This window comes from Tympanuchus pallidicinctus, unplaced genomic scaffold (assembly GCF_026119805.1).
Source record: "Tympanuchus pallidicinctus isolate F22 unplaced genomic scaffold, pur_lepc_1.0 scaffold17, whole genome shotgun sequence".
Taxonomy (NCBI): domain Eukaryota; kingdom Metazoa; phylum Chordata; class Aves; order Galliformes; family Phasianidae; genus Tympanuchus; species Tympanuchus pallidicinctus.
In genome coordinates, this window is record NW_026294690.1 from 8,664,303 (window position 1) to 8,692,042 (window position 27,740).

Sequence of the window (27,740 nt, forward strand, 5' to 3'; positions counted from 1 at the left end):
CTTCTACCCTTTGTACCACATTGTATGCAGAGGTGGTGCAGCTCAGGCTGTCCTGTTGTTGCACAAGAGCACAGGAGGTGCTGGCTGCTGGGCTGGGCACATCCCCACCCATCCCTGCCATGCGTGGTTGTGGCATCCCCCATGCTGGCCATGGGCACACCTTCTGCTTTGCTGCAGGCTGGTTTTTCCTTCGTTTTTGCCTCCGAGCAACAACTGCAGGCTGTTCTCCAGTCACCCCATAAAGCCCATCCACGAGGTCCATTCTCTGGCTAGAGGTGTCGGTGGTGAGGCTCTGGGCTCACAGCAACACCATGTAGATACTGGAGTTCTGCAATTTCTGGAGCAATGCTTAGCTCTCCATCCTCCTCCCCTCTCAGGAAGATTCTGAGGAATAGGCAAGGCAGGATGTGTCCCTTATCATGTGTCTGCATGTGCCCTGTGGCAAAGTAGGGGCACAGGATGTCTGGAGCAATCCTCCACCCGCCGGCTGGGCCGCTTCCTGTCATAGAGTCATAGAATCATCAAGATTGGAAAAGACCTCTAAGATCACCTTGCCCAACTGTCCACATACCAACAATATCATCCACTAAGCATGTCCCCCAGCAACAATCACCATTCTTGAATACCTTTGGGGGTGGTGAGTCCATCACTCCTTGGGCAGCCTGTGTCAGCGCCCAACCCCTCTTTTGGAGAAGTTTTTCCTAATATCCAACCTGAACCTTCCCCGGTGCGATGTGAGGCCATCGCCTCTCGTCCTATCACTGTTACCTGGGAGAGGAGACCGATCCCCACCTCACAACCTCCTTTCAGACAGTTGCAGAGAGTGATAAGGTCTCCCCTGAGCCTCCTGTTCTCCAGACTGAACAATCCCGGATCCCTCAGCTACTCCTCATAAGACTTGTGCTCCAGACCCCTCAACAGCTCCATTACCCTTCTCCACACATACTCCAGGGCCTCCATGTCTTTCTCATAGCAAGGTGCTCAAAACTGAGCACAGCACCGGAGGTGCAGCTTCACCAGAACTGAGTACAGGGATGATGGCCTCCCGCCCCCTCTGGCTGCACTATTGCTGATGCCACCTGGGCACACTGCTGGCCATGTTCAGCTGAGTGTTGACCATCAACACCCCCAGGCCCTTTTCCTCCACGCAGCTTTCCAGCCACTCTGGACCAAATCTGTAGCACTGCATGGAGTTGTGACTCGAATGCAGGACCCAGCACTTGGTCTTGTTGAACTTCATTGTTCAACATTGGCTTCAGCCCGGTAATTCATCATGTTTCGGTCCTCTGCAGGGCCTTCCTACCCCCAGGCAGATTGTCAGTTCTCCCCATCTTGGTGTCATCTGCAAACTTACTCAATCCCCTCACCCAGATCATCAGTAGAGATAACAAACAGGACGGGCCGCAGTACCAATCCCTGGGGAGCACCGCTTGTGACCCACCGCCAGCTGGATGTAGCTCCATTCACCACCACTCTCTAGGCCTGGCTCTCCAGCCAGTTCTTTACCCAACAAAGAGCACATCTGTCCAAGCCATGGGCTGTCAGCTTCTCCAGGAGAATACTGTGGGACAGTCAGAGGCTTTTTGAAGTCCAAGCAGACCATGCCAACAGCCTTTCCCTTATCCACCGTTGGGTCGCCTGGTCATAGAAGGAGATGAGGTTGGTCAAGCAGGATCTGCCTTTTGTGGACCCAAGCTTCCTGGACCTGATCCCTGGTAATCCCTCTCACTGCTGCCTGGCTGCCAAGTGGGGCACCACTGAAAATGATGGCTGCTGCACAGGCTGTGGGGCAGAATGAGGCAGGGCAGCATGACCGCATGCCTGCTGCTGGTCAGGGTGGTACCAGGCACACACAAGGACCTTTGGGCTCTGGCAGACTTGGACAGCCATCCGACAGTGTTTATTTGTCCTATCTTGGAGTTTCAGGTTAATAAATGACAAAGTGCTCAGGCTGCTGAAGTTTGAAACCAGGCTACAAATATGACCAAACATGGCCATTTGGGAAGGGAGGCTCCAACAGCAGTTGTCCTCACATCACCCTGAGGTTATTTGGAGTTACTTGGAGGTAAAAAGGTGGTGTGCAGGACAAAGGGTACATGTTTGGAATCAGTAGAGTCTTGTCAATACAAAGCCCATGTTTGCAGCCCTGCCTTGAGCAAGGCTACATAGCTGAGGTGCAAAACTTGGGGTGCTCGTCTTTCACGTGTGAGATTAAGAAGTTATCCAAGACATCCAGCATGGCTTCACCAAGGACAGATCGTGCATGACCCGTCTGTTGGCCTTTTGTGATGGAGAGACAGCACTGGTGGACAAAAGAAGGGCAACTCATTGCATCTACCTGGAGTTCTGCAAAACCTCTGACATGGTCCCACATCACATTCTTATCTCTAAATTGAAGAAAAGTGGATTCAAAGGCTGGATTATTTGGTGGATAAAGAATTGTTTGGATGATTGTAGCCAGAGTTGTTGTCAGTGGCTTTATGTCCAGGTAGAGTCCAGTCACAAGTGGTGTCCTCCAGGGGTTGCCTGGGGACCAGAGCTCTTCCTCATCTCTAATAATGATGTAGACAGTGGGATTGAGTGTATCCTCAGCAAGTTTGCTGATGACACCAAGCTGAGAGGTGCAGCTCACTGAACAGAAGGGAGGACAGAAGGGAAGGATGCCATCCAGAGGAACCTGGACACACTTGAAGAGTAGGCACATGAGAATCTAAGTAGATTTAACAGGGTGAAATCCAAAGTGTTGTACCTGAGTTGAGGCAATCCCAGATAGGAGTACAGGCTGTGAGAACTCCTTGAGAGCAGCCATGTGAATGACTTGGGGGTTCTCGGAGACAAAAAGCTGTACATGAGCCAGCAGTGTGCTCTTGCAGCCCAGAAAGCACCACTGTCCTCTAGGCTTTATCAACAGAGGTGTGGCAGCAGGGTAATGGAGGGGACTGCCCCCTGTACTCTGCCCTCGTGAAGCCCCACCTGAAGTACATTGTCTCCTCCAACCTAAGCCATTCTGTGATTCTATGAAATGAAAGGAAACACACGGCACACGCTGGTTACTTCAGGACTACAGGTCCATAAAGGCATTCCAGCCACTAAATCACCAAGCTTTTGTGACAATTAGCGCACAGCAATTGTTAGCAATGAAGGATATAATTACAACACGCATAATGCACGCGAGGCCTTTGAGCAGAGTTAAAAAAATATTATTCAAAGCTGCTAATAGGCAATGGGAATTCTCGCTGGGTAACATTTCAGAAGCCAGGAGCTGGTTGTGGCTGCACTCCCAGGTTGTGCAATGGGAAGTGCACAGGGGCGACTGCCTGGGGCTGTGCTGGGAGCTGCCCTGGGGCTGAGCAGGGACCGTAATCCCAGCAGCTGGCTGCTGGCCGTGTGCCACAGGGCAAGGTGCTCCTTGCAGCTGGCCTGAATGTGCCAGGGGCATCTGCTGCCCCGGGCTGCTCACAGCGTTGCACCAGGAGTGGGAACAGATGGGGCTGTCACCCCAGCATGGTGATTCATGGTGGCAGAGCGGCGTGCTGCCACTTGTGGGTGCGAATCATCTCGCCTTGCTCTCTGTGTGACCCAGTGGTGGGAAATAGCATGGAAGCTTTTGGTCTGGTGAAGCAACGCTGCCCTCCAGCTTGGGGAAGCCAAAGCCTTGGTTCTCCTGGCCTGGGTACAGCAGAGTTTTCACATTCCTATGGGAAACAAGGCAGTTTGTGACGGTCTTTCTGCCCCCTTTCTGAGGACTAAGGCTGCGTCCCCATGCTGTGCCCATCCCCAAGTGGTGGCTCAGGGGGGCTGAAGTTCTCCTTTTTCTCATTGCGACCGAAGCAGGCACTCAGTGACGTCTTTCCCTGGGCCGTGGCCACGCACTGATGTTAGGATTGCAGAGCAGATTAGCACGGGATGTGGGAGCTCCTCAGTTATCTCACACCATGGTTCAACACAAACCCACTCTGCTCTGGCTTCCCTGCTCTAAGTGTGGTGGTTCATCACAGGGTGTTCCTTCTGGGTGATCTGTACTGACGCCTGTTGCATTGCTCACATCTGCACATGTCCCACAGGATATGTTCTGGGCTGCTCCCAGCCCTGCGCCTGGCACAGGAGGGCTGTGCAAACAAACAGGGCCACAAACAGCGCTTAGAACAGTGTGGAATGCCTCACGTTCTGCTTAGGGCACCTTAGCCAAAGCTCTTTGCTCAGTCTAACTTTGCTGGGAATCCCTTTAGATGAAAGCTCTACAAAACCTACCCAAAGCATCATCAGCCCTATTAGCAAACACAGGTTTGGTTTATGACACTTACTGGCACAGCTGGGTTGACTGCTTAACTCACCTGTGCGTGGTCTCGTGAATGTCTTCTGGCAGCTCATGTTATCAAACACTTGGTGTTTCTGGCAGTAACCCCGACCTGTAAAGCCCTTTGCACAGCACCTCTTGCAGCTCTCACAGCCAGCCAGGCCAAAGGGATGTGCTTTTCCATAGCACAGATATGGTGAGGATTCATTGCAATTTGCTTGTATTTATTCAGGAGATGTTATTTCCAATTTAACTACATTTTCTCCTGGTGCAAGAGGGCTGTGCAATCTGTTTCAGGTGCAGCACTCCCCTCTTCACCCCGATGTAATCACAGTTGCACCCATCCTAGTATATTTTAATGCAGCCATACCACATCCTCTCTTAAGCCTTGTTGCATCACCTTCCTTTCACTGCTGCATCCCCTTTATATATAAAATATCCCAATTATATTTTTTCTCCCTTACATCCCCAGTGCACCCCACTGTATCCTACCTGCTGCAGCCCCATCCCATGCACCCACCTCGCAGCCCCTTTGCAGCCTGTTTTAACCCCACCACCTTCTTGTTGCATCCCCTTGCACACCCCCATTGGTACACTCCTTGTACCCCCATGGAAGCCCCACTATGTCCCCAGCTTTCTCCCCTGTTGTATCCCCACTGCAGCTCTATTGCATGCCCCGCTTGCACCCCCACTGCAGCTCTGTTGTATCCTCCTTTTGTACCCCTATTGCATCCCTCCCTTGTACTCCTTCTGCAGCCCTATTACACCTCAGATGAAGTCCCATTACACCCCTGTCACGTCCCTCCTTACAATCTCACGAAGCCCCACTACATTTCCCTATTTGCCCCATTCTCCCCTCCCCCCCACCGCACAACCCCATTCCATCCCCTCCGAGCCCCTTCCCGCCCCCTTACCACCCCACTCCCCTCCCCTCCTTGCACCCCCTTTTCAACCTCCTCCCACCTCCCATTTCACCCCCACTGCAGCTCCCTTCGCACCGCCCCTTCCATCACCGCCCGTGCGCTCCGCTGCGCCCCCGCGGATCCTTCCCGGTACCGGCGCGGGGAGGCGGGCGCAACGGAGCCGCCGCGTTTCTCTCGGCGCTGCCATCGCCGCCCGGCCCGGTAAGAGACGGGGGCGAGGAGCTGCGGGGGGGGGGGCGGTGCTGGGGCCGAGGGGCACCGGGGGGGTTTACCCGGATACCGAACCGCTGCCCCGCGGGCCCTGAAATGGATGGAGGGAGGAGGAGACTGAAAGGCCTTAGCGGAACGCAAGGAGTAATTTGTAAAGATACGCTTAAAAACTGCCGTTAATTTTCCTTCCAATTTAAAAGATAAAATCGGGGCACAAAGAGGAGGAGAGCGGCGGTGCTGCTGTGCTATCTGAAGGATGCCGTCATTTTGCAGGAGCAGGTTTTGGGGAGGGATATATGGATGAGGGGAGAGGGTGGGGGTGGCCTCAGCACCTCGAGCCCGTCCTCTGGAGGGGGCTGAGGCCGGGTGCACTCGTGACATCTGCATTGGGGTGGGGGTGGCGTGGCGGTGGGGTCTGGCTCGTGGCCCCGGGCCGTGCTGTGCAGCTGCAAGTGGGTCAGAGATGGGTGTTTTGTGAACCGGCGCTGTAGAAATAATGATCTCATTTCTGCCGTCTATAAATAAATGAAGGTGAAAGGGCACATTTCCTACTTCCAGCCTTTCGGAGACTGGATTAAGACAGAGAGCTGGCTGACGGACAGAGATCGTCCGAATACAAATAGATCTGAAATTATTACTTCGCTGCGACTGGTGTCTGAAAGGTCACCCCCTGAAACATACCTCTGAGGAATCGTAATGTTAGTTATGTCATTGATGACAGTCAGTAGTGTTTTTCTGGCTGTTGGGGATGGCAGGGGAGGCAGTTGTGAGGGAGATGTTTATTTGCACGGCGCCGGTTCTCCTTACACCATGAGCTGGGACTCCTGGGGGCTCTGTTTGTGCTGCTGAAGCCCACTGGAGCCCCCTGGTTTTGCTGTGGGATCTTAAAATCGCTTTCATGCAACCATTAGAGTATGCTTAAAAGTGTTTCTTTGCATTTGGATGTTCGGAGATGTACAATCTGTTGGGCTGCTGGGGAGAAACAGGGAGCCGTGGGCGCAGGGAGCGGTGTGCAGGAGGCAGCCCTGCCTGCCCAACCCTGCCCGGCACAGACCCATAACCTTTCTACTTGAGTTTTGACACACCTGATGAGCAGAACGGCGTGCACTGGGGATTTCTTGGTGTGAAAATGCTCCCTTGAGGAGCCGTGCACACAGCTGCAGGCAGCATCGCTTCTCAGCTGGTGCATCACAAGGGCTCTGTGGCCATAGACCCCCCTGTTCCCCTGCACCTCCTGCAGCCCTGCCAGTGCACATCCCATCGCAGGGGCTCGCCCCGTGCCTGCTGCAGCATCCTCAGAAGCTGCTCTATGAGAGGCACTGCTCAGTGCAAAGCCTCGCCGTCTCCCTGGGAAACGATGTGAGCTGCTTTCACATCCGTGGGCTTGGGTTTTGTTTTTGAGCTAAATGTAGGTTTCTGATCCCACACACTGCTGTGTGCTGCTGCTCCTGCTGCATCTTGCATGAGGTTTGGAAAAAAAAAAATCACCATGTATACTTGGGCTGCATCTCTGGATCTTCTCTGGCCTCCCTGGGGTGCCCCAATAAGCTTGGAAGAGAACAAATATTAATGAGGATTCCAACCTGGCTATCAGCCACTTGTCCCTTTGGCCTGTGGCTCTGGGGACTCTGACATATTGTCCCTGCAGCGCTCTGCAGCCCCCTCCCTCTCTGGCACATGTCAGTGCCTGCTTGGGCTGCCTGGACCCCAGCTCTGGGCTGTCTCCCAGCCCTCTCCCAGCAGCCATGGGACGCAGAGGCCAAACCGGTGTTCCTGGTTCAGCATCCCATGCCCTGCCAGCTACACAGCCTTACTGCTGTCATCATCACAAGGCATTTATCGGACTTGCCTAATGGATGTTTGTGAGTTAATTGATGAGGGCAGGAGCCTTGCTTTGCGCTGTTTGCAACAACCCTTGCAGCCTCGTGCTGAGTAATAGGTGGCAGTCACAAGGCTCCTGGCTGTTCCCATTTACTTTCACTGTTCAGCCTGAGCTGTCCCTCCAGCAGGCAGCCAAGGGCTCCCAGGCAACCCTCCATGACATTGGGGTGCCTGGGGCCACGCTTGCTTTTCCCATTATCTGCACCTGTAGTGCACACTTTGATCCCAGTTGGTATGAGTGCCCTGCTGGCACAACGTTGAACAAAGTTCTGCATTTATACAAGCAGGGGAAAGGTTAGTCAGAAGTCATCAATGATGAGTTTGGAAGGGGAGCTGGTGCCTTAAATATCTCTGACTTGCTGCTTCCCTTGCTGCAGGTCAGCAAGGAGAAGGAAAGCAGCAGGGTGATCCTAACCTTGTTTTCCTCTTTCAACAGCGAGCCACAGCACCCACAGCAAGCAGGACCTGTGCCGAGAGGAGGAGGAGGAGGTGATCTCTAGAGAGTAAGCCAGGCTGTGAATGCCTCTTCCCTTTTTGCTTTGCTTTCCAGGAGCGGTGAAGGCAGAGGAGCTGAGGCAGTGGCTCCATCCCACTGCATCCCTGTGCTGTCCTTGCCGCTCACTTGTCTTCCTCATGGGCTGCAGTGCCTGCACTCTGTGCTTCATTTCTTCCCTGTCTTAGCAGCACAGCCGAACCTGCTGGCAGGTGGGTTGGGCTGTGCAGCCCTGCTGAGGTGTTGCTGCTGCTCCAAGGACTTGTTTATAGGCAGGGAGCACAGGGAGCAAAGATCTTCCTGCAAAATGACAATGAAATGAAATGAAATGAAATGAAATGAAATGAAATGAAAAACTGTGTCATTCAGGCTTGAGGAAGTAGCTGATGTTTGGCTCTGCTAAGGAGGGATCTGGTGCAAACATCTCCTGCATTCCTTGCATTACAGTTACTTCTTTTTTTCCCTGGGGAAGGTGGGAAGCTGGATTTTGCTGTGGACTTTTTGTGAACTCTTCATCTTGGTCACATACAGCATGTGTTTGTAATGTGATTCAGTATTGCAGCATCAGTGTGGGAGAGGATATCACTGCGGTGCTTTGGTTCCTGTTTCACAGCACAGCATGCCAGCCTGGATGCTAAAGGAAGCAGAAATACATCTGCATGTGCTGACATGGGGAAATTTGGGGCAGGAGGAGACATGGGTGAGAGGACACCAGGCACTGGAAGTGTTTTGTTTTATAACCAAGTGTGACAAAAGAGCTAATGCTGAGGAAAGGGGCGTGACATAGGTGAGCATGGTGAGCAGCAGGAATTAAAGGCTGTCTGTGGCAGGGTTTAATCCCTTAATGAGAAAAATAGATCTTTGCTGCTGGCAGCTGGGAGAGCAGAAAGGGCTGTGGGCACTTGTCCTGGTGATACCTGGGGGGACGTTGATGGAAGTTGTTTGGGAGGTGTGCTGGATCCAGAGAAATGCAGTAAGCACAAAATGGCTCCTGGGCATTTGGAGTACGGGGATGTTTTGGTGCCCTATCAGGAACAGGGATGAATATGTCTCGGATAAGGGCTGGTGGCCAAAGAGCACCCTGCCAGGTTCCTTCCATCCCTCCCCAAGACCACTAATAGGCTCTGCTCCCTTGATTAGTCAGTGCCTGTGCAGAGCAGTAATGAGCCTGGAGCTGGGCTCAGGCTGTGGATTCTAGGTCAGCAGCTGTGTGCTGGGGATTTGGGAACAGGCAGGGCCTGTGCGGGGTCTGCACGTGAGCTGCAGGGCCATGAGCACCTCGTGGGTGGGCATCGCAGCAGCTGGGCTGGCTGGGAGCTGCCTGCATCACTGTGCCTTGGTCTGTGCCCACCTGGAGCTTATTGCCCTTAAGGATCTGCACCGTAGGGAACGTTGTAATAATTAGTCATACTGAGCTTTAAACTTTATTGCCCTCCTGATTGCTGTCCTTTGCCTTGCACCCTGCCATTTTCCTCTTCTCCTGGCTGCCAAGATTTCATTTAGCCTTGTCTAGTTTCTGGTGTTTAACCCCTGATCCCTCAATGCACCCAGGTAGGGCCAGGCCAGAGGAGCAGCATGGACCTCGATGTGCTCAACATGTTCGTCATTGCGGGTGGCACCCTGGCCATCCCCATCCTGGCCTTTGTGGCCTCCTTCCTGCTGTGGCCCTCTGCGCTCATCCGCATCTACTACTGGTGAGTGCTCCCCTCTGAAAATAGGGCTCAGCTTCCAGGGCAGGGGCTGTCCTTGTGCTGGCAGTTACAGAAAGGACTCTCCCCATTCTCTTCCTCTCTTGTGGGTGTAGGGGGGGTTTTCCTTAGCTACGTGCATCCTGTCCTTCCTGATAGCAGCAGGCCAGCGCTATGTCCTTCATCCCATTTGTCCCTGGAAATTAGCAATAAACATGTTGTCGGCTTTCATTTCTGGGCTTGTAGCAGAGGAAAGCTCCTGCAGGGAGCTGGGCAGCATCTCACTGGCCTCCCACATGGCTGCTATCACGTGCTGGTGGCAGATGGTGGCTCCCACAGCCTGGCTCAGGGGTGTTCCCCATCAAAGTGACCTCTTGTAAGTGAAGGATGTTATCCCGCCCTGCCGCTCAGCCACACAGCATGATTAAATCTGTCCTTCTGATGGAGTATATAATAGCAACCCTCTGATCAAAGCATCTGGGAGCTGGTGGGAGGGTTGAGGTAATGCAAACCAACCCAACAGCAGCTCCCTGCTGGGCATCACGGGGCAAAGCGTCACCTCGTGGTGTTGGGGGGGAGACAGAGAAGAGCCCGCCGCAATGTCCTTCAAGGCTGTGAATTATGAGCTGAATGAGAGCAGAAAGGTGGTGGCACATCCCCGGACACCCCTCCCTTCTCCCATCGCTCATTTCCCTCCTCACCATCACTGAGATACCACAGCACAAGGACCTGGAAGACCAATCATGCTTCTCTGTTAGTGTCCACAGAGGCTGAGGGGTACTTGGGGCCAGCCCAGCAGGGTCAGCCGCTGCTGCCCACGGGTTAAGCGGTTTAACTGTGGCTGCTGATCCTGTTAACACCTTGCAGGAGATCAGTTCAGCTTTGCACAGATTATTTTGTCTTCTGCTGAATTGATCCATCAGGATCAGTTGCTAAAAATGTTATCAACTTGCCCATCAGCAGTTTACACCGGTGCCTTTGAGGCGAGCACTCTTAAGACACTTATTCAGGGAGAAATTCGCCTCTCCTTGTAGGACCCATGCGCGGCCATGATATCACTTAAGTTCCACTAACTCCCTCAAAAAAGGGATTATGGTAAAAGAGGATTGTGCTATGCATAAGCTTTGAGTGGGCAGAGAGCTAGGACAGCCCAGCATAGTGTTGGTGACCTTGATTCTGTGTCTCAAGTAAATTCTGACATTGTGCATGGAGGTATTTGGAAGCACCTTGGCTGCAGGAGGATCCCAGCAGTTGTTCTGACTTTTGACTGTAGGGGAAATGCAGGCAAACCGTGCCTACTCCATGGCCTTTGACTGCACGCACACAGCATCTGTCCAAAGTGTCACAGATAATCTCTGCCCAGGTCCCCTCTGGCTGGTAGTTTTACTGCAGCATCTTTAGCCAGGCTGCAGGCCTGCTCTGGTGGGAGCTGTCTGCTTCCTGAGGAATAGTTTTCTGTGGGGTCAGGCTGGTATCTTCTGGGCAGGGGACGGTCACCAACAGAGTGCTGGTGTGTGTATCTGAACACATTTTCAAAGGCCATTGAGGTGGCATATGGGAAAAGGGTCCTGCTGTGCCCTGGTCTTGCTCCTGGAGTTGTTTTCTCCTTGTTTCCAGGTACTGGCGTCGAGCCCTGGGCATGCAGGTCAAATACATAAACTATGACGACAGCTATCAGTTTTGTTATTCCTATAGAGGAAGACCTGGGTACCGGCCATCTATCCTGATGCTACATGGCTTCTCAGGCCACAAAGACATGTGGCTGTCCATAGTCAAGGTGGGACTCCAGTTTTCTTGTAGCTGTTTAGTGAGTTAATAGTCTGGGGCTCAAGGGTGGTGTGGAAGCATATGGGCTATGATAATCACTATAACGTACTAGGAATACCCTCTGCTCTGTGGCTGTTATTCAGTGGAACCTTTTCATCCCTATGAGTGCAAATCTGCCTTCCTATTGGTATGATCACCCCATTTTGTTTTGGCAGTTCCTCCCCAAGAACCTGCACTTGGTGTGCGTTGACTTGCCTGGGCACGAGGGCACAACACGCTCAGCCTTGGATGATTACTCCATTATGGGACAAGCAAAGAGGATCCACCAGGTAAAGTTTCTTGGTGCTTTGCTGCCACTCCTGCTGCATGAGGGATGTAAGGGATGCTGGTACCCGCGTGGCCCCACTCCCTCCCCAGTTGTGCCCAGGCTGCCGGGTCAGTCCACTGGCCTCATGGTTTTGGTGTGAATTTCTCTAAGGTCACCACACCTTTGCTTCCTCTGCCCTAACAATGCTCCTTCTGCTCCTGTGCAGTTTGTGGAGTGCATCAAGCTTAACAAGAGGCCCTTCCACCTCGTCGGCACCTCCATGGGTGGGAATGTTGCTGGGGTTTATGCCGCGCAGTACCCAGAGGATGTGTGCAGCCTGACTCTGATTTGTCCTGCAGGTGAGTAACATGGGGCAGGCAGAACATGGAGGAGAGTGAGCAGGAGCTGCTGCAAGAACCTTGAGTAGTGCTGGTGCTAAAGTGTCCTTGCACATCACATAGTACAAAATTTGTTGAAACGGTTCATATACATAGTCTGAAATTCTCTGGCAAGGCACAGAGCTCACGGTAGGAATTAAAAGCCCTGCCCTGATTGGTGTTCTCCAGAGCTCTGCAGTTTGCCCAGCTGGAGCTAAAGCCTCGGGCAGATGGGTGCAGGAGCCCATGCAGGACAGGGGGCTTCTCCTGGGGGCTGTGCTGCGTTGCACTGTGCTCACTGCTGCTTCTTTGCCCCAGGGTTGCCGAGCTTCAACGAGAGCAAGTTTGTCAAGATGCTCCGGGAGCTGAAGGAGTCCGAGCGCACCGACAGGATCCCATTGATTCCCTCCACACCCGAAGAGATGGCCGACATGCTGAAGCTCTGCTCCTACGTTCGCTTCAAGGTGCCACAGCAGGTGAGAACCAGGGGCGGGATTTTGGGGCGGCCCGGATCTGCCTGCTGACAACTTCCCTGTGCGCCTCCCTGCTGCCCTCTGCCAGTGCCGGCTGGAATAACCCTGCGTGAGGCTCAAGAGTTCCAGCAGCAGGCCGTGAAACAGAAGTGTTTCTCAATAAATATGGCTGTCAGGAAGCACTAAATAAATAAAGAAGGCTATTGTCTGGCCTGGAGGGGAACTGTTTGTTGCTTTTTTAGCAGAAGCTATGGAAATGTTAATCACGGCATTGTGAGGTGAGAGGAACTTGGCAAGGAGCTCGCTATTTAGCCAGGTTTTCCTTAGGAAGTCTGGGATGAGTAGATTGGAGAATAAGAAAAAAATGTGAAGTCATGCCAAGACCAATTTTTTTGGCAAAAGAAGGAAGAAAAGCAGAGTCATGGCTGAAACAGACAGCCTGCCAGCCATGGGAGAAAAATGTGGTTAACATTACAAAAGGCTGAAATAGTTTCTGGTGAAATGCTGGTTACCCAAGTGCTGATGTGACAGCCAGACATGCAGTGGGCCAGCTGGTGGTGGGGCAGGCACACTGCTGGCCCCATACGAGGTGCAGCCCCCCAGCATGTCCCTGTTCTTCCCCTGCAGATCCTTCAGGGCCTGGTGGACGTCCGCATCCCACACAACGATTTCTACCGAAAATGTAAGTGTGTCCTGTGTCCCTGGGCTGCCCCCTGTTGAGAGCCCGAAGGGCAGTGGGGTGGATGGCTTTAGGGGTGCATAGGCAATGGGGCTGCTGCTTTGTCCTCATCCTCCCAGCTGGTCCAATGCATACTGATGTCTATGCAGAGGTGGGGTTGAAAAATGCCTCTGTTGCGGTTTGGTGGAGGTGCTGAATGCCACCACCACCCCTGCCTGTGAGCTGGTTCTCCATGTCACGGGGCTGCATGCAAAGCATCCTTCTCCATAGGCTTACCCTCTCCCTGTTCACCCCAGTGTTTTTAGAAATTGTGGATGAGAAGTCCCGACACTCTCTCCATGAGAACATGAACAAGATCAAAGCACCGACGCAGGTCATCTGGGGAAAGCAGGACCAGGTTTGTGACTGCCCCTTGGCTTCAGACTTTTGGGTGCTGCCAGGTCTGACATAATCTGGGAAGAGGAATAAGAGGAATAAATTGCCAGTAGAGTTGTGCTGGCAACCAGGGAGAGATGTGCTCTTCTGTGTGCAGGTGGCAAGGAGAAAGCATCGTTCCATGTGGTTGTAAGGGGAGGAACAGGAATATCTGGAGGGTGGGGAAGGGACAAAGTGCAGGCATAGGCTGGCACCCAGTGCAGAGCCTGGGGAGATGGTACAGCACGGCCTCAGCCCTCCCCCACCAGCACTGCAAAGGCCATGTCTGCATCCCTGCTCAGCATCTGTTTTGATGCTCAGCATCAGCATTTGTTGGGTTGACAAATGCAACGTGCCATGTGGTGCACTGCTGCGCAGTCTGTTTCTGTTTGAGGCACCAAAGGAGCCCTTTTGGCAGGCGTGGTGGGCAGTGTCCTGTGCTGTTGATTAACAGTGGCCAAGCACTGGAACAGGGAAGTGGTGGAGGCACTGTCACTGGAGGTGTTCAAGAAACATGCAGATATGGCACTGAGGGACAAGGTTTAGTGGGCATGGTGGTGATGGGTGACGGGTTGATGGTTGGACTAGATAGTCTTAGAGGCCTTTTCCAACCTTAGTGATTCTATGATCTCGACTGAGCCTGCAGAGGCATCTCCCATGGGGTTTTTGCCATGGCCAGTAAAGCCCAGTGCTACAGCAGTGACTTTTCTCTCCAACGTCCAGGTCCTGGATGTTTCTGGTGCTGACATCTTAGCAAGTGCCATCCCAGACTGCCACGTGTCCATCCTGGAGAACTGTGGCCACTCGGTGGTGGTGGAGCGGCCGCGCAAGACAGCAAACCTCATCCTGGAGTTCCTGGCAATGCTGCACAGCACAGGCAACAGCAAGAAGCAGGCGTGATGGGGCTGGAGCCGTGCCGAGGCCGTGTCTCGGAGCTGTAACACATCGAAGCATTGATGAGTTCTCAGGGATTTGTACAAACCGTGGTGAACGTGCCAAAGTCCCTGAGGCAGGCAGAAGTCACTGACACACCGACCTAGAGCACTGCTGACACAGCGACCCAGGACCTCTGAGCAGCCCACATAGATGCAGGAACAGGACCTGAACCTTTTCTGCTCCTAGGTTACAGCAGAAATGAGCAGAAACCACAACCCGCTAGCCACGCAGTGTGCTGAAGCCCCCTATGCAGCCCACGTTGCCCACATCACTGGCACTCAGTTGTGAATGACATCATCTGGACTCTCTGACAAACGCAGGGGACTGGAGGTGTCCCAGAGCAGGACTCGCCGTGTTCCCAGCCCTGACCACCGCGTTGCATGCTGCCGTGCTGTGCGAACCCCGCGCTCTGGGCACGGCGCTCCTTTCCTTGCTCAGATGATGAGAGAGAACACGTGGAAGTCACACGGCTGTGAGTGTGAATGCCTTCACACATCGGCTGTGCAGATTTCCTCAGACCCCTGAGCAGCTCCTGTGCATGTGTGATGCCTTAACAGCCTGTGAGCAGCCCACGGGAGAGGGCGAGTGCGGGGCGAGCGCGTCGTGGCTCTTCTCTGTCCCCTTGTGCTGCAGAATGCTCCGATGTAAAGAACACATTTCTTAATGAATTCCGTGAATTCTGTGAACGGTGACGGTGCTGAAAACGTGTGGAAGAGGGGAACCGGCCGGTGCGTGATGGCCATCGTGCCCAGGTACCTGTACATATATTTGGGAATCCCCAGTGGTTTCTCTGCTCTTTTTGAGAGAAGAAACATTTGTTCTTTTGGAAAATGAGCAACTTCCTGTTAATCGCTTGTTATGGTTTCTACTAAAGGAGTTGATTTAAAAAAACGTAATTAAAAAAAAATCACTGATAGTTTTATGTGGTAAAAGCCAGAAAAGAAATGTTTGGGTATAGTATAGTTTCTCATATGCCACAGATTGCTGTCTGCAGAGGATTTCTATGGCAATTAAAATCTAGGACTTTAAAGAGCACTCCATGTGGTGATTTCTTTCCTTTGGGACAGACAGAGCTGTGTGGAATGGCAGTGTTGGGGCTCTCTTCTTTCATCTCACATTTCTATGAGTTCCAGGTTTTGCCATGAGGAACACCTGGTAATACTGAGAGAGATCGTGATGAGCAGGAAAGTTCCATGCTCACCTCCTCTAAGATAAAAAGTGAAGTTGCTGTTTTTTTCCTTTTTAAGAGGAAGTAGCCCTGAACAGTCAAAAAGCACAATAAAATCTTGGGGGCCATGCAACTTGAGCTGAGTCTTTGCACTTAAAAACTAAAACATGGTAAAAGCAGGCAATGGGCACCTCCTGGCTGCAGCTGGACATCGCTGCAGGAGCAGGGGCAGCTCCTGCCTGGTGACAGAACCCCCCAGCCCTTTCTCCTGGGGCTGGCAGCAGCTGAGAGCACTGACGGGCATAGGGAGCACCTGGAAATGGGCACTGACACCTCACCCCTTATTCCCTGCTGGGAGCTGGCAAAGCCCCACGCTGCTGCGTGCCAAGGGCTGCCCCTGGGAACCAGAACCATCACCCGAAGGTAAGGCCGTGGCCCTGGGAAGCGGGCAGTGGGGCTCCTATCTGGGATCTGGTTCAGCTATGGGGAAAGCGGGGTGTTGTGCTGCTGTGGGGCTGAGCAGTGCAGGGTGTCACGTGGGAGCTGCCCCGCAGCCCTTCTCCCACTGTCTGAACCTTCCCCTGACTCATGGCATTTCACAACCCTCCTGGCAGCAGAACATGTTTATCTTGGGGAAGCCAGGTCGGGAGCACTCTGGGACATAAGATTCTCTGACATGTTCCTGTTGCCCGTGTGGCACGGGACGCCCACAGAGAGGCACAGCGCCCCTCCAGCCCTGCGTGTGCTGCTGCAACCAGCGTGGGGAAGGCAAGGAAGGGTCAGCGTTTCAGTGGGCTGCTTTTTTGCACAGCAGACAGTTGTGAGAATGCGCTGCTAAGGTAGGGGCACTGCATCGAGCTGCTTCCTAGAAGCGCTCAGTTTGCCCTGCAGAGTAGGACCCACATGCAGCCTTCATGTGCTGCTGTATCAATTTTTTTTCTTTCTTTCTTTCTTTTTTCTTTCTTTCCTTTTTGATGTGATGTGGGGAAGGAACAGCTGTGTGGGTGCTCTGGGTGTGCTGCCACGTTGCCTGTAGCACTGCTGGGCTTTGTGTTCATCCCTGTGCTACTCCCACCAGGACAGCATTTGCTTCTCATCAGTTCACCTCCCCTAATGCAGAATTAAAACTAAAGATCAATAAGGTCAACGGCGTGTGTTTTTGCCAGGTACTCTTATTCCGTGTCAATCTCAGAAGTGACAAAAGTATCACAGCAATGAGGACCTGGGGACTCCAGACTCTGCTGGGTGCACTCAGTGGGTGATGCACGGGGCTGGAACAAACCTGCCTGCTGCTGTGCAGCTGCTTGTCTGCACGTGAGAGCAGAATTGTGCCTTCACTGCTCCAGAATTACCCACTCCCCTCTTTTCACCCCGGGGAAAGAAGCTCCCTCCTGCAGCTCTGCACGGAGCTCCAATGGAGCTGGGACACGTCGGGCATCCCCTGAATTTGCGTCCAGCTCATGAGCTGCATTAAACCGGAGGTCCCCCAGCTTTGTAGCGGTGATGCCATTTTTTGCACGACAAAAACCCCTCTGGAGAAACGCAGCTTCTCTTGCTCTCCCCTTGCCATGCCGCAGAAAGGACACGGCGTTGGCGCAGCGCAGCCCGTGGCTCCGGGCCTCGGTCGCCGCCACTGCAGCACTTGTTGTGAAGTGGCACCAGGTGGCAGCAAGCGACCGCCGAGGGGAGAGAAGTGGCCGCTGTCCTCCCCCCGCAGCCCCGCAGCAGAGGGCCGAACCCCCGCTCCGTCACCCAGGAGCTGGCAGCTCTCGGGTCAAACTCTCTTCTACTCGACACGTCCCGACGTGGAGGTTTAAAAACAACTCGGCTCGGATAGGGGTTCAATCATTAACTTGTTCTGCTGAGACCAGAAGCCCCTCGGTGCTCCTGGGGCACCTGCGCACGAAGGATGCCACTGTGCCGAGGGGCAGGAGGCTGAAGGCAGGGCGCTGGGGCAGCACGCAGCAGCCGGCAGCGCCGCACGCACAGCCCGAGCTGGAGCACCGGGAGCTGCGCGCAGCAATGCGATCCGCAGCCTCTTCCTGTTGTGCAATCGCTGCCAGCGGCCCACTGAATGTTTGGGAGATTTGTCAGGGCTGTTGTGCTTCCAGATAATGTTTATTTGCTTGTTTCAGGTCTGGCTTTCACAAGCAATGGATTTAAATAGCACAGGCTGAGGCAGGGCATGACTTGCTCCCCGAGCCCCCACAGCCCCCTCCACACGCACTGTGCCCCGCACACAGCCCTGCACTCCTGCTGGCCCCAGGCTGGGCTTGGCACCGATGTTATTGCCATTTTCACTGCTCAACCTTCACTCGATCCTGCCTTTATGTCATAGTTCAGCGTGGAATAGGAGGCTGCTTGGCCAGCCCTGCCCATGTGGAAGGCCTGTGGCTTCGTGCAGACCACCAGACTTTGTGTGGCACCCTCTGTGTTCCCACATCTGCCCATTCCCTGCCTTCCCCAGCCCCATTTTGGCTCCGTCCCCTCTTGGAGCATCCCCTGGTAGAGCTCAAGCTGGGAGCAGAGTTGATAAAATCCGTCCGTGATGCAGCAGTGATCACAGTGTGAGTACCAGCGCCAAGGGCTGATGGCACCAGTGCCAGTGTACTCCAGCCATGTGCTGTGCTCCGGTTTTGTTGCCACTGGGATTTTGCAGCTTTTTGATACAAGGCACCTCAAACCTGAGCACCCAGGGCAGAAACTTTTGTGTGACTCCTTTTTCCCTGAAATAAAAAGCACAGAGTCTTCTTGATATGTGCTACCATAAATCAAAAGTTGAACGGCCACCAGGGCTCTGCAGAGAGGTGTCTGGGTGTCCCAGCCAGTGCGGACAGAACGTGGCACCAGTGGGGATGGGATGTGTCATGGCCCTGTGGCCAGAGCACTCTGTGCGCCAGCCAGGACTGCTGTTCTTCATGGGCACCACTTCTAGGCCTCAGGAGCAAAGGGATTTTTACAGCTCTTGGGGAATGAGGGCTTATCTGAGATTTAGTCACACCAGGTCATTGTCCTGTAGCCATGACTGTGGTCACAGTGTTTCCCCCATTGCTGCCAGCTCTGTGTTTCTGGGCTCCACGCTGTTCCCATCCTTCCTGAAAACAATGTGCTTGCATAATGTGCCTGAAGGTTAATTACCGTTGGAGCATCCTTCCTGATGGTTCCTGCTCGAGGAGAGGATCGTAGAATCATAGAGCTGGTGGGCAGCCTATAGCTGAGACCAAATCTTGGCCACAAAGGACAGCTGGGGGCTCCCAAAGCAATGCAGCTGTCATAGGCTGGACTGGCTGGCAATGCTTTTTTTTTTGGCAACATTGCCCAGCAGTTCCTTCTGGGGAGATTTATTCTTAGCTGCCTGCCTCTTTACCTGGCCCTGGCCAGGTGGGCTGATATTTCCCAAAGTTACAGAAGTCCAACAAAGGGAAAGCAGCAGAACGTGTTGGCATCATTCTCCCCCAAGAGCATGGATTTGGGATCTGTAGGAAAGGACCGGGCTCATCCTGCATCACGGTGCCAGCTCAGGCTGTGCTTGCCGGGTCACCTGTCCCAGCACCCAGCTGTGCCTCACAGGTGGGACAGAGCGTGCCTGAGCCAGCAAAGCCTGCTCCTAAAAATAACTTTCTTATCTTCCACTCCATCCAAATCAACATCAGCTCAGGCTATAAATAGCTTTGTGTGCTGAGCAGGGTTGATGCCAGGAAGGGCTGTGTGCAGGGGCTGCCGGCGGGGAGGGGATGTAGGGGCCCTTCTGGATGTCCCCCAATGGACAGTCACCCCAAACCTCATTGAGCTGGGCTCTCTGGGGTGGAAAGGATGCTCCCCCTTGTTTCATCTCCTTGCAAAACAGCTACCAAAAGAAGTCTGGGTAAATAATGCCTCGTGTGCCCTTGCTGAGTCAGGCCTCGTGCAGGTCATCACTTGAACCCCCCACACTGTTTGGGCTGCAGAACCCTGCATGGATCTGACATGACCTGGTGTCATCCTGCCCATGATCTGGCCTCATGCTGCTATGCCGTGCCACGCTGCATGCTTAGTGAGTGTCCTCTGGTTCACTGCTTCCTCGGATCCCAGCCCTGGCTTAAGGGGGTGAGCATGGGTGGGCGGTAGGCTCAGGAAATGGGAATGTGATCCAGCGCCATTTCCCCACAGGTTAAGTGGTGGGAATTACTGTACCTGCTAATCCCTTGGCTCAGCTGCCGGGAACAGCCCAGCTGGGATAAATCCTGGATTTTACAGCCTTGTGTACGTCCTGGAAACAGGCTGTGTGTCCCCGCTGTGCCCACACCTCCTGCCCCAGGATTGGATGAGCCCACAGCTCCGCATGGCTGTGGTGGCAGTGGCTCCCACTAATCCAGGCTGCTTCTTATGGGAATACCCCAGCACAGGGCTGTTTGAGAGCTCAGGGACATGTGTGGCCCTAGTGGAGGTGCCAGCAGGGCTGGCAGCCCAGGGTGTCCCGGTGTCCTGCGCTGGGCCCCAGCCAGAGCCCTTGGGTTTGCTCCTCTGGGCACTAAAATTAGTGACAACATTAAAGGGAGGAGGGGAGGAGAAGAGAGGGAGAGTCTTTGTTTACTTTAATCAAAAATAATTTGTGGCAACACATCTTCTTCCAAAGCAAACAGAGCAGGAGCCTGCCCGTGCTAATTCGGGAAGCTGGAAGGGAGTGAAATGAAAGCGCAGACCTGGGACAAGGAAATTAGCAGTCTGCAGGGCGAAAATAGAGCAGCAGAGCTGGGCAGCCTGGCTTTCTCACCTGGGGGAAATGCAGGCTGATAGCATCTCCAATGATACAACGCAATTCTTCTCCCTGCGGGGATGTCTTTAATTGGAAAATTAGGCTGAGGAGAGACATCCCAGCACACCAAGTGGTTGCAGCAGCCCTTACTCAGAATGATGTGGCATACCCCACCCAATCATGGGGCAAAATTAATGCCCGTGGCCCTGAAGCACTGCAGGGGCTGGGCTGCTGACTGCAGGCTCCTGGATTATTTTTACCTCTATTTTATTTGCCATTTTTTGATGTTTCTAGTCCTGGGCAAGGACTTTGGGCCACTTCTCTTATGTTAATTTCCACTGGCACGTTATAATCTATTAATTAGGTAATAGGCACTGTGGGTGAAGTTTGGGTTTCAGCAAGATGTCAAGAGCAGGTCAGGCTCTCAGCTCATCCCCAGCCTGGCTGCTCCCCACTGCTGGAGCTCTGGGGTGGGGGGTAGGTGCATTTTGCTGGAGCTGCTTGGGGTCGCAGATGCATAGCCAGTGCTGTGGGGCTGGTGGCCAGGGGGAGGACCCCAGCAAGAGGGTTCTGGGGGCCCTGGGCACCCAACTACTGCATTATTTCTTCGATGTCCTTATAATTTATTTTTGCAGCCAAGTTGTTTTCATGATAAAATGGAAATGTTTCCCACGGGCAGCTTTGAAATGAAAAGCTGGGCGAGGAGGCTAAATGTAGCCCCCTCACTGGTGTTGGAGTTGCTGGATCTGTGCTCAGCGGGGGGATGTGGTGCACAGCCCTGCAGGACCCCCACTGCCCCTGAGGCCTCTCTGTGCTGGAGCACGGGGGCTGGTTGCAGGGCTGAGCTCAGAGCTGGGCTCAGCTGTGCCTCCCAAAGGGTAGAGGTGTCCCCTTCTCCCTCCATCTAGTGAAAGTGACACTGCTGGGAACACGCAGGCCACCCCTCTGTGTGAAACAACGGTCTCATTAGCAGGAAAGTTCAGTCCTGCCTGCCCTATTGACTCATCGCCTTGCCTTTCATCTTCTCTCAGAAGTGGCTCATTATATGCTCTATAAATAGGTTTTTCTACTGATTACTCTTACCCAACTATCACCATTCTCCTCCCAGGCCTGACGCCAGCAGGCAGAGATTCCAATGGCAGTGGGCGTGTGGGTTTATCCAGGACCACCTCCTCTTTGCCTTATTTTGTGTGACTTTGTTGCAGTGGTCCCCCTGATGCCTCTGACTGCATGTCCCTGTGTCACCCCTTCCTGCTGCTTGCTCACAGCACTAACCCCAGCATCCCCAGCCAGAGTCCCCAGTGCCACCCGGTGCGGTGGCACACTCTTGGTGGCCTTGCAGGGACGCCACACTGGGATGGTCACCCTATATGTGGTCCCAATGGCCGTGCAAGAGGAGTGGGGAGATGAAGGGGTGCCGGGAGGGATGCCAGTCCCCTGTTATAGAATGATAAAGGCTGGGAAGTCCGCTAAAGCCATCTAGTCCAACCATAAACTCCTCACCACCATACCACTAGACCATGTCATTCAGTGTGACGTCTGCCCTTTTCTTGAACACCTACAAGGGCAGTGGCTCTACCACCTCCCTGGGCAGCCCCTCCCAGTGCCTCACCACTCTTCCAAGGAGAAATTTTTCCTAATATCTTCAGCACAAGTCTTCAGTGGGTTTGAGCACTGTGTGACGTCAGCAGGTTTTCAGGGCCAGGAAGAACAATGATCTTCATTTAGTGTTATCTGCTCTGTCACACGGACCATTGTGACTCTGGCATTCCTTGGCAGCATTTGGGTGGCTAATTACCTTCCCTCTTAATTAAGTGGGTAATTGTGCCTTACTGAGGGGTGGAGGCAGCAGGAAAAAGAGGTTGGGTGTGGAGCCCTTGTCCATGAACCCTCTGATTTGTATTTGTCAGTACTTGGCATGGTTTAGTGGGCATAGTGCTGACGGGTTGCTGATTGGACTTGATGATCTTAGTGGTCTTTTCTAACCTTAATGATTCTATGATAATGGATTCAAAGTCAGCTCTGAGATGCTGGCAAAGAGGAGCCCATCACTCAGGGATGAGCCAGCTGCACTCACCCCATGGCAGCCCCAGCTCCTGCTGAGCAGCACAGAGCTCATCCCCACGCGATGACGGCAGTACTGGATAATGACAACGATAACCATAACAATAATAATCCTTCCCAGCTATCAGCAGAGAAGCTCCACGTGCTCCACAGCCAGGCAGGAGCTAAGCCTCGTGGCTCCCTGCAGTGTGATGCCAACCCGCCTGAGAGGAGGGAACTGGCTGGGAGGGCTTCACAGGCTTCTTCATTAACCTTGGCCCAGATAGTTGGCTTCACTAATCCCTGCATAGCTTGTCCAGATCAGGGCAGCATTTGCCTCATCTCTGAGATGAGAAAATCATCAGGAATATTTTTTCCAATGCCCTCCCCAGTGCCATGGCCCTATTGGGACTGAGGAGAGGACAGCAGCACTTGGTCTGTGCCAGGCAGAGCTGTCACATTCCTCACTTGCTATGCTTGCAAGCCTGCCCTGCTCCAGATCAGCCCGCAACTTCTTTTATTTTGAGGTCAGCAGCAGCTGCTGGCAGCCTGGCCTCACTCCCTGTTTACTTTTTAAGCAGCTCAATGCAAATACAAAATTATCTGCTTCCTCAGATTGCTTTAACCATTTCATTGCTCCTGCTGGGGAAATGAGGACAAATAAACGTGGGGCTGGTGGTCTGCATGCAGCAGATGAAGCTTTTGTTCTTCTGCTTAATCCCAGTTTTGGTTAGCAAGCCCAGATAATCACTTGTCTCACATACAGTCTGCAGAGTAATTCTGCCACCATTTCACCCCTGGAGAGTAGAGGGGAAAGGGAGAGGGGATCTGTGCAGCTCTGTGGTGATAGCTGCACCTTCTGCCCCAGGGATGTGGGGGCTCTGGTGGGTGTTTCCCTCAGTGGGGACAGCAGCCAGGAGCTGTGGGCAGCCAGCAAGACGTCATACTTGTGCTGGGAGCACACACTGTTCCCTCTCTGAAAATGACTCGGGAGGAAGGAATTTAACACAGAATTTCCTCTTTATGCTGCTCCGGCCCTTGTTCTGGACATAATCTCCCAGAAGAGAGATTTTGGGATGCAGGAGGCTGGGGGTATGTGCTGGATGCTGCTGGGGCCATGCAGGGATCCCCTTTTCCCTGCTTTCTGATGAAGAGCTTTCTGCAGCAGGCTGAACACTTGGGCAGTGGGGAGGAGGGCAGTGAGCTTCCCTGGGAAGCGCAATGATGGTGACAGTGCCAGGCAGACCGAGGGCTCACTGCCCTGTGCACAACAAGCCTCCTCTCTCTGTGCAGCCGCGTGGCTGGACGGCACGTGAACTGCTCTCACCCAAAAGCATGAGCTTCTGCCAGCTGGAAATCATGAGCTCTTCACAGGAGCAGATCTGTTATGTGCACCATGGCTGCAATGTTAGGCGTTTGCAACAGCAGAAGGGGTGATAGGAATAGGCGGCAGCAGCTTTCGGTGCCACCCGCTTGTCACAGGGGCTGGAGGCCTTTGCAAATTTCCCCTAAAGAAGTGGGTCAGCATTCAATCTCTCTTTGGAAAGAGGAGAAAGACACAGGATTAATTGTTTGGTATCACACGGCCAGGCAATGGCAGCGCTGCTGGGAAGCATCCCCAGGGCTGGGGCAGTGGGGCTTTTATGGTGTGTCCCTCCAAGCCAGCTCATGTCTGCAGCCCAGCCACCTCCCTGCCACTGTCACTGCAGGAAAACAGTTTGCTGCAGCTGCTGCCTGGCTGTTCACAGCCAACGCCTGTTTCAAAGCTGTGCAATAGTTGGTGATGTAACTCAACACTAAAAATAGCCCAGGAAGAGTCCCTGGAGCAGCAGGAGGAACTGCAGGGAAGGGCTGTATCAGCAGCGTGACGTTCCTTCCCAACTGACGCCGCCTCGCTCTGTCCCCTTGGCATTGCCAGCTCTGCCTGCTCACTGATGGCTGCATTCGTGTTGGGTTGATAGGTGGCTCCTGGCAGGAGGTGTGGGATGAGGGAGCAAGGGAAAGGAGCAGGAGGAAACCTGCATCCAGGCTCCTCCATGGGAGATCATTGGTAAGAGTGGCAATTGATGTATTGTTTCAAAATCTTGCAAGCATTACATGAGCTGTATGGGGATGAGAAGTTCTCTGCAACTAGTTCTTCACCAGTGTGACTCAGGGGGACATCTGATCTCTCACCTTGGCAAAATGCCTCATGTGGGGTCTGTTGGGACCATCCCTTATTCCACAGAGATGCAAAGGGTCCAGAATCTGAGTGAAACCCAGCTGCACAGAGTGGTCACAAAAGTGAGGATGGAAATCAGAAGGTGATGGTGGTGGGAGGCTCAGAGCAGCTGACGAAAGAACTGGCTTGTTTTTGATTGATATTTATATCTGAAGTGGCTTTTCCCTGCCCTAAATAGCCTGCATGGCTGAGCTCTGAGCAGCAGTGCAGACATCCGCACAGCGCTGTGCAGAGCGGGGATTTATTCACTGAGAAACATCTGAGGGAGGCTCAGAAAAAAAGCAGAATTGGAAAGCAAAGCTGCAGGAGGGTGTGCAGTGAGGGATACAGCTGCATGAACAGAGAAGTGAGAGGAGGAAACCAAAATGGCTGGTGCTTTCCTGCTCCCATGTGCTGGGGATGCAAGCCCAAATGCAGGACTGCCTTGCCATGCAGGAAAATGCAGAAAACTGGTACCATAAATAATCCTCTGGCCTGCCCTAACCTTTGGGTTATCTCCATATTGTTCTATTCATGTGTTTTTTGGTGAAGAATGTTTTTATCTTGCAATAGCACAGAGGAATTCTGCTGTGCCAGCAGCTCACAAGGGAAGGGAGAGTCATGCTAGAGGTCTGCCGGCACAGCAGACACAACTGATAAAGACAGGGAAAGAAGGGGACAGAGCAGTAGCTGGAGTTTTGTTATCAGGAGCACAAGTTGAATCTATTGTGGTAGCAGTCTGGCAAGAGTCCCTGATCTCCACAGGGGAAAGAGGCAGAGAATACTTTGCCCGCACTGCTGGCTTGGAGGCAGCCTTTGCTGCTGCCTCTTTGCCTGCAACACAGCCAACAAACCAAACCCATAAACCATAAGCTACAGATGTTTTTGTTTGTGGTTCCTGGGTCAGATCAAATCAGTTAATAGAAACTTAGAGAGAAGAAAACATATCCCGTTAATCACAGCCTTCTGCAGGGAAGCACTGTTCCAACACCTGTGATCTCTCTTGTCCTGGCAGCTCTTGAGAAATCCCAGAGCTGAGCTCCCACCCTGGCCAACAGAGCCTGGCTGTGTTATGCCGTGTTTATCCCCATCCCTCAGCCTTCAGCTTGAAACTGCTTGTGGCTGACAGAAGGTGCCTGGCCAGAGCTCTGGCATCTTCTCTGCTGCCTCGCACAGAAAGCCCTCCCATCGCTCTTCACCTTCCAGCTTCCTTCTCACATTATTATTATTTTTGGCCCCATCAGGATTGAGTGTAGAGCCTGGAATCTATTTCCGTGCAAGGCATCTTTAAAGCATGACATTTCCCATCTTCCTTATTAAATTAGGCGCTGGCCTCTTCAGTGGCCTGCCTTGTGTACTGAATCAGACACAACATCTCATGAGATGTTTTGCAAGTAAATAGTAATGAGAACCATGTGCATTCATTTGAACTAATGTAGGCACCACAAAAATGGCACAGACCGCACTGTGCAGACAGACCACAGGCTGTGTCTGGCTGCTCATGAGGACTACATGGTGAGAAGAAAGCTTGTGTTGGAACTGGGCTGATTTGGTAAGAAGTGACTGCATTATTATTTTTTTTTTTGCTTACATCTTTTGATTCAGGGTCTCAGTTTTCATATAAATGAAATTTTGCATCCCTCATCATGACAAGAACAATATTGAACTTTACAGCATTCCTCTGCTCCCTGTAACAGGAACAGCTCCTAGGCAGGGACAAAAAAACAATGTACACGCACTTAATGATCAAGTGTGCTTCTGCCAGGTCATGGACTTGACACAACTCAGCAAAGAGGAGTTTTCTCTGCTGCTTCCTATGTTGTATGAGTTCTGTTCATAAAAGCAAGTGCTTGTTCCTTAAAACTGTCAGCCTGGCACTTTTCAACAGCTCGTTTAAAAGTGTATGTACATGTATACATTCACACAGAGCACACAAGGGAGAGAAAGGTGCCTGGGGAAGCAGGATGTTTAGTGCCTGCTTTTAGAGTGCCCACCTGAGCAGGTGCTGAGGGGCTGTGGTGCCAAATCTCCTTCTACTCAGCAAGAGGAGTGCTGCTATTGCAACTCCCAGGGTCTGCAGAGCTCAGCATCTCGGGCTGCACTGCTCAGGGGTGATGCTCTCAGGTTGTGCTATGGGTCACCTGGCAGACAGGGGAGCAGTGCTATAGCCATGCCTGCAGGCCCATGGCAGGGAGGTGACCGCTAGCCACATGTAGTCAAGGGCAGCAGGACAGAGGTGGGGCAGTGAGAGCTGAGCAGCAGTACGCCACTGCCAAGCCACGCTCCATGTCAACATCTTCTTGTTACAGGCATGACCCGGCTCAGGAAAACTGATCGCAGAGATGCAGGAGATGTCAGAATGACTTGTAGCCTGGAATCGCTCCCTGTCTAATTAAGAGGGACAGGAAGAAGAGCAAGGCCCAAGGAAACTTAACGCTGCTGTAATCCCATGGGAACACCCCAGCACTGGCAGCAGCAGTGCCATGCACAGCACCAGGAGCCACAGCCTGGGGTGTCACAGCAACCGCAGATTAAAACCGGCAGCACGAGCTGATAATCTGCCACAGCTGCCATTGCCTTGGTAAACTACACAGGTGTTTGCTCACGGCTAGCTTCAATCCAAAGAGACCTGGACTTCAAAAGTGCCTTGCAGCAATGCCCCACACCAAGGGTCCTTCAGCTGCACGCACTGCAAAGAACAGCTGTGCTGCACGGCTGCTGCTGCTGGCGCTCTGACCTTTGTTTAAATGCAGCGCGGAGCAATTTGTGTCTGAGAGGACTCGCTCTGTCTCATTAACGTAATTCAAGCGGCGTCGCTGAGTTCACTGTCAGCGCCTGCTGCGCGCTAATTTAAACCACAACAGTCGTTATCTGGCCCGAGGCCGCGGGACCGCGCACTACGCACAGACCAGGCTGTTGCGGCAGCACCACAAGCCTCAGGCCTCAGGCCCCGAGGAGCCACCGCTCGTTAGTGAGGGCCCAGGAGTGGGGTGGACCGGCCGGCGGAGGAGGCCGCGATGAGCTCGGGGGACCGAGGCCTCTCCGTCCCGCAGCGCCCCAAACCCCGGCTCCCCTAGCAACAGTGCCGCCGGCGGCCGTCCAATCAGCGCGCGGCAGGGCAGGCCGTGCCAATAGCGTGAGGCGGGCGC

At 53.3% G+C, this 27,740-nt stretch overlaps 1 protein-coding gene across 2 annotated transcripts; it reads left to right on the forward strand.

Annotated features, from left to right (window-relative positions):
* The first annotated feature begins 5,332 nt into the window (after positions 1–5,332).
* Positions 5,333–15,480, forward strand: ABHD6 (abhydrolase domain containing 6, acylglycerol lipase). Of its 2 annotated transcripts, none has more exons than XM_052679224.1 (10): positions 5,333–5,421; positions 7,748–7,814; positions 9,356–9,498; positions 11,110–11,269; positions 11,475–11,588; positions 11,793–11,925; positions 12,262–12,419; positions 13,044–13,098; positions 13,392–13,492; positions 14,233–15,480. In XM_052679224.1, exons 3-10 carry the CDS (start codon positions 9,380–9,382, stop codon positions 14,407–14,409), a joined length of 1,017 nt encoding a protein of 338 aa, XP_052535184.1. In that variant the 5' UTR covers positions 5,333–5,421; positions 7,748–7,814; positions 9,356–9,379; the 3' UTR covers positions 14,410–15,480. The 2 variants fall into 2 exon arrangements, with proteins under 2 accessions (XP_052535184.1, XP_052535185.1); XM_052679225.1 differs by having other exon boundaries at positions 5,347–5,421; positions 7,752–7,814.
* Positions 15,481–27,740: the final 12,260 nt, after the last annotated feature.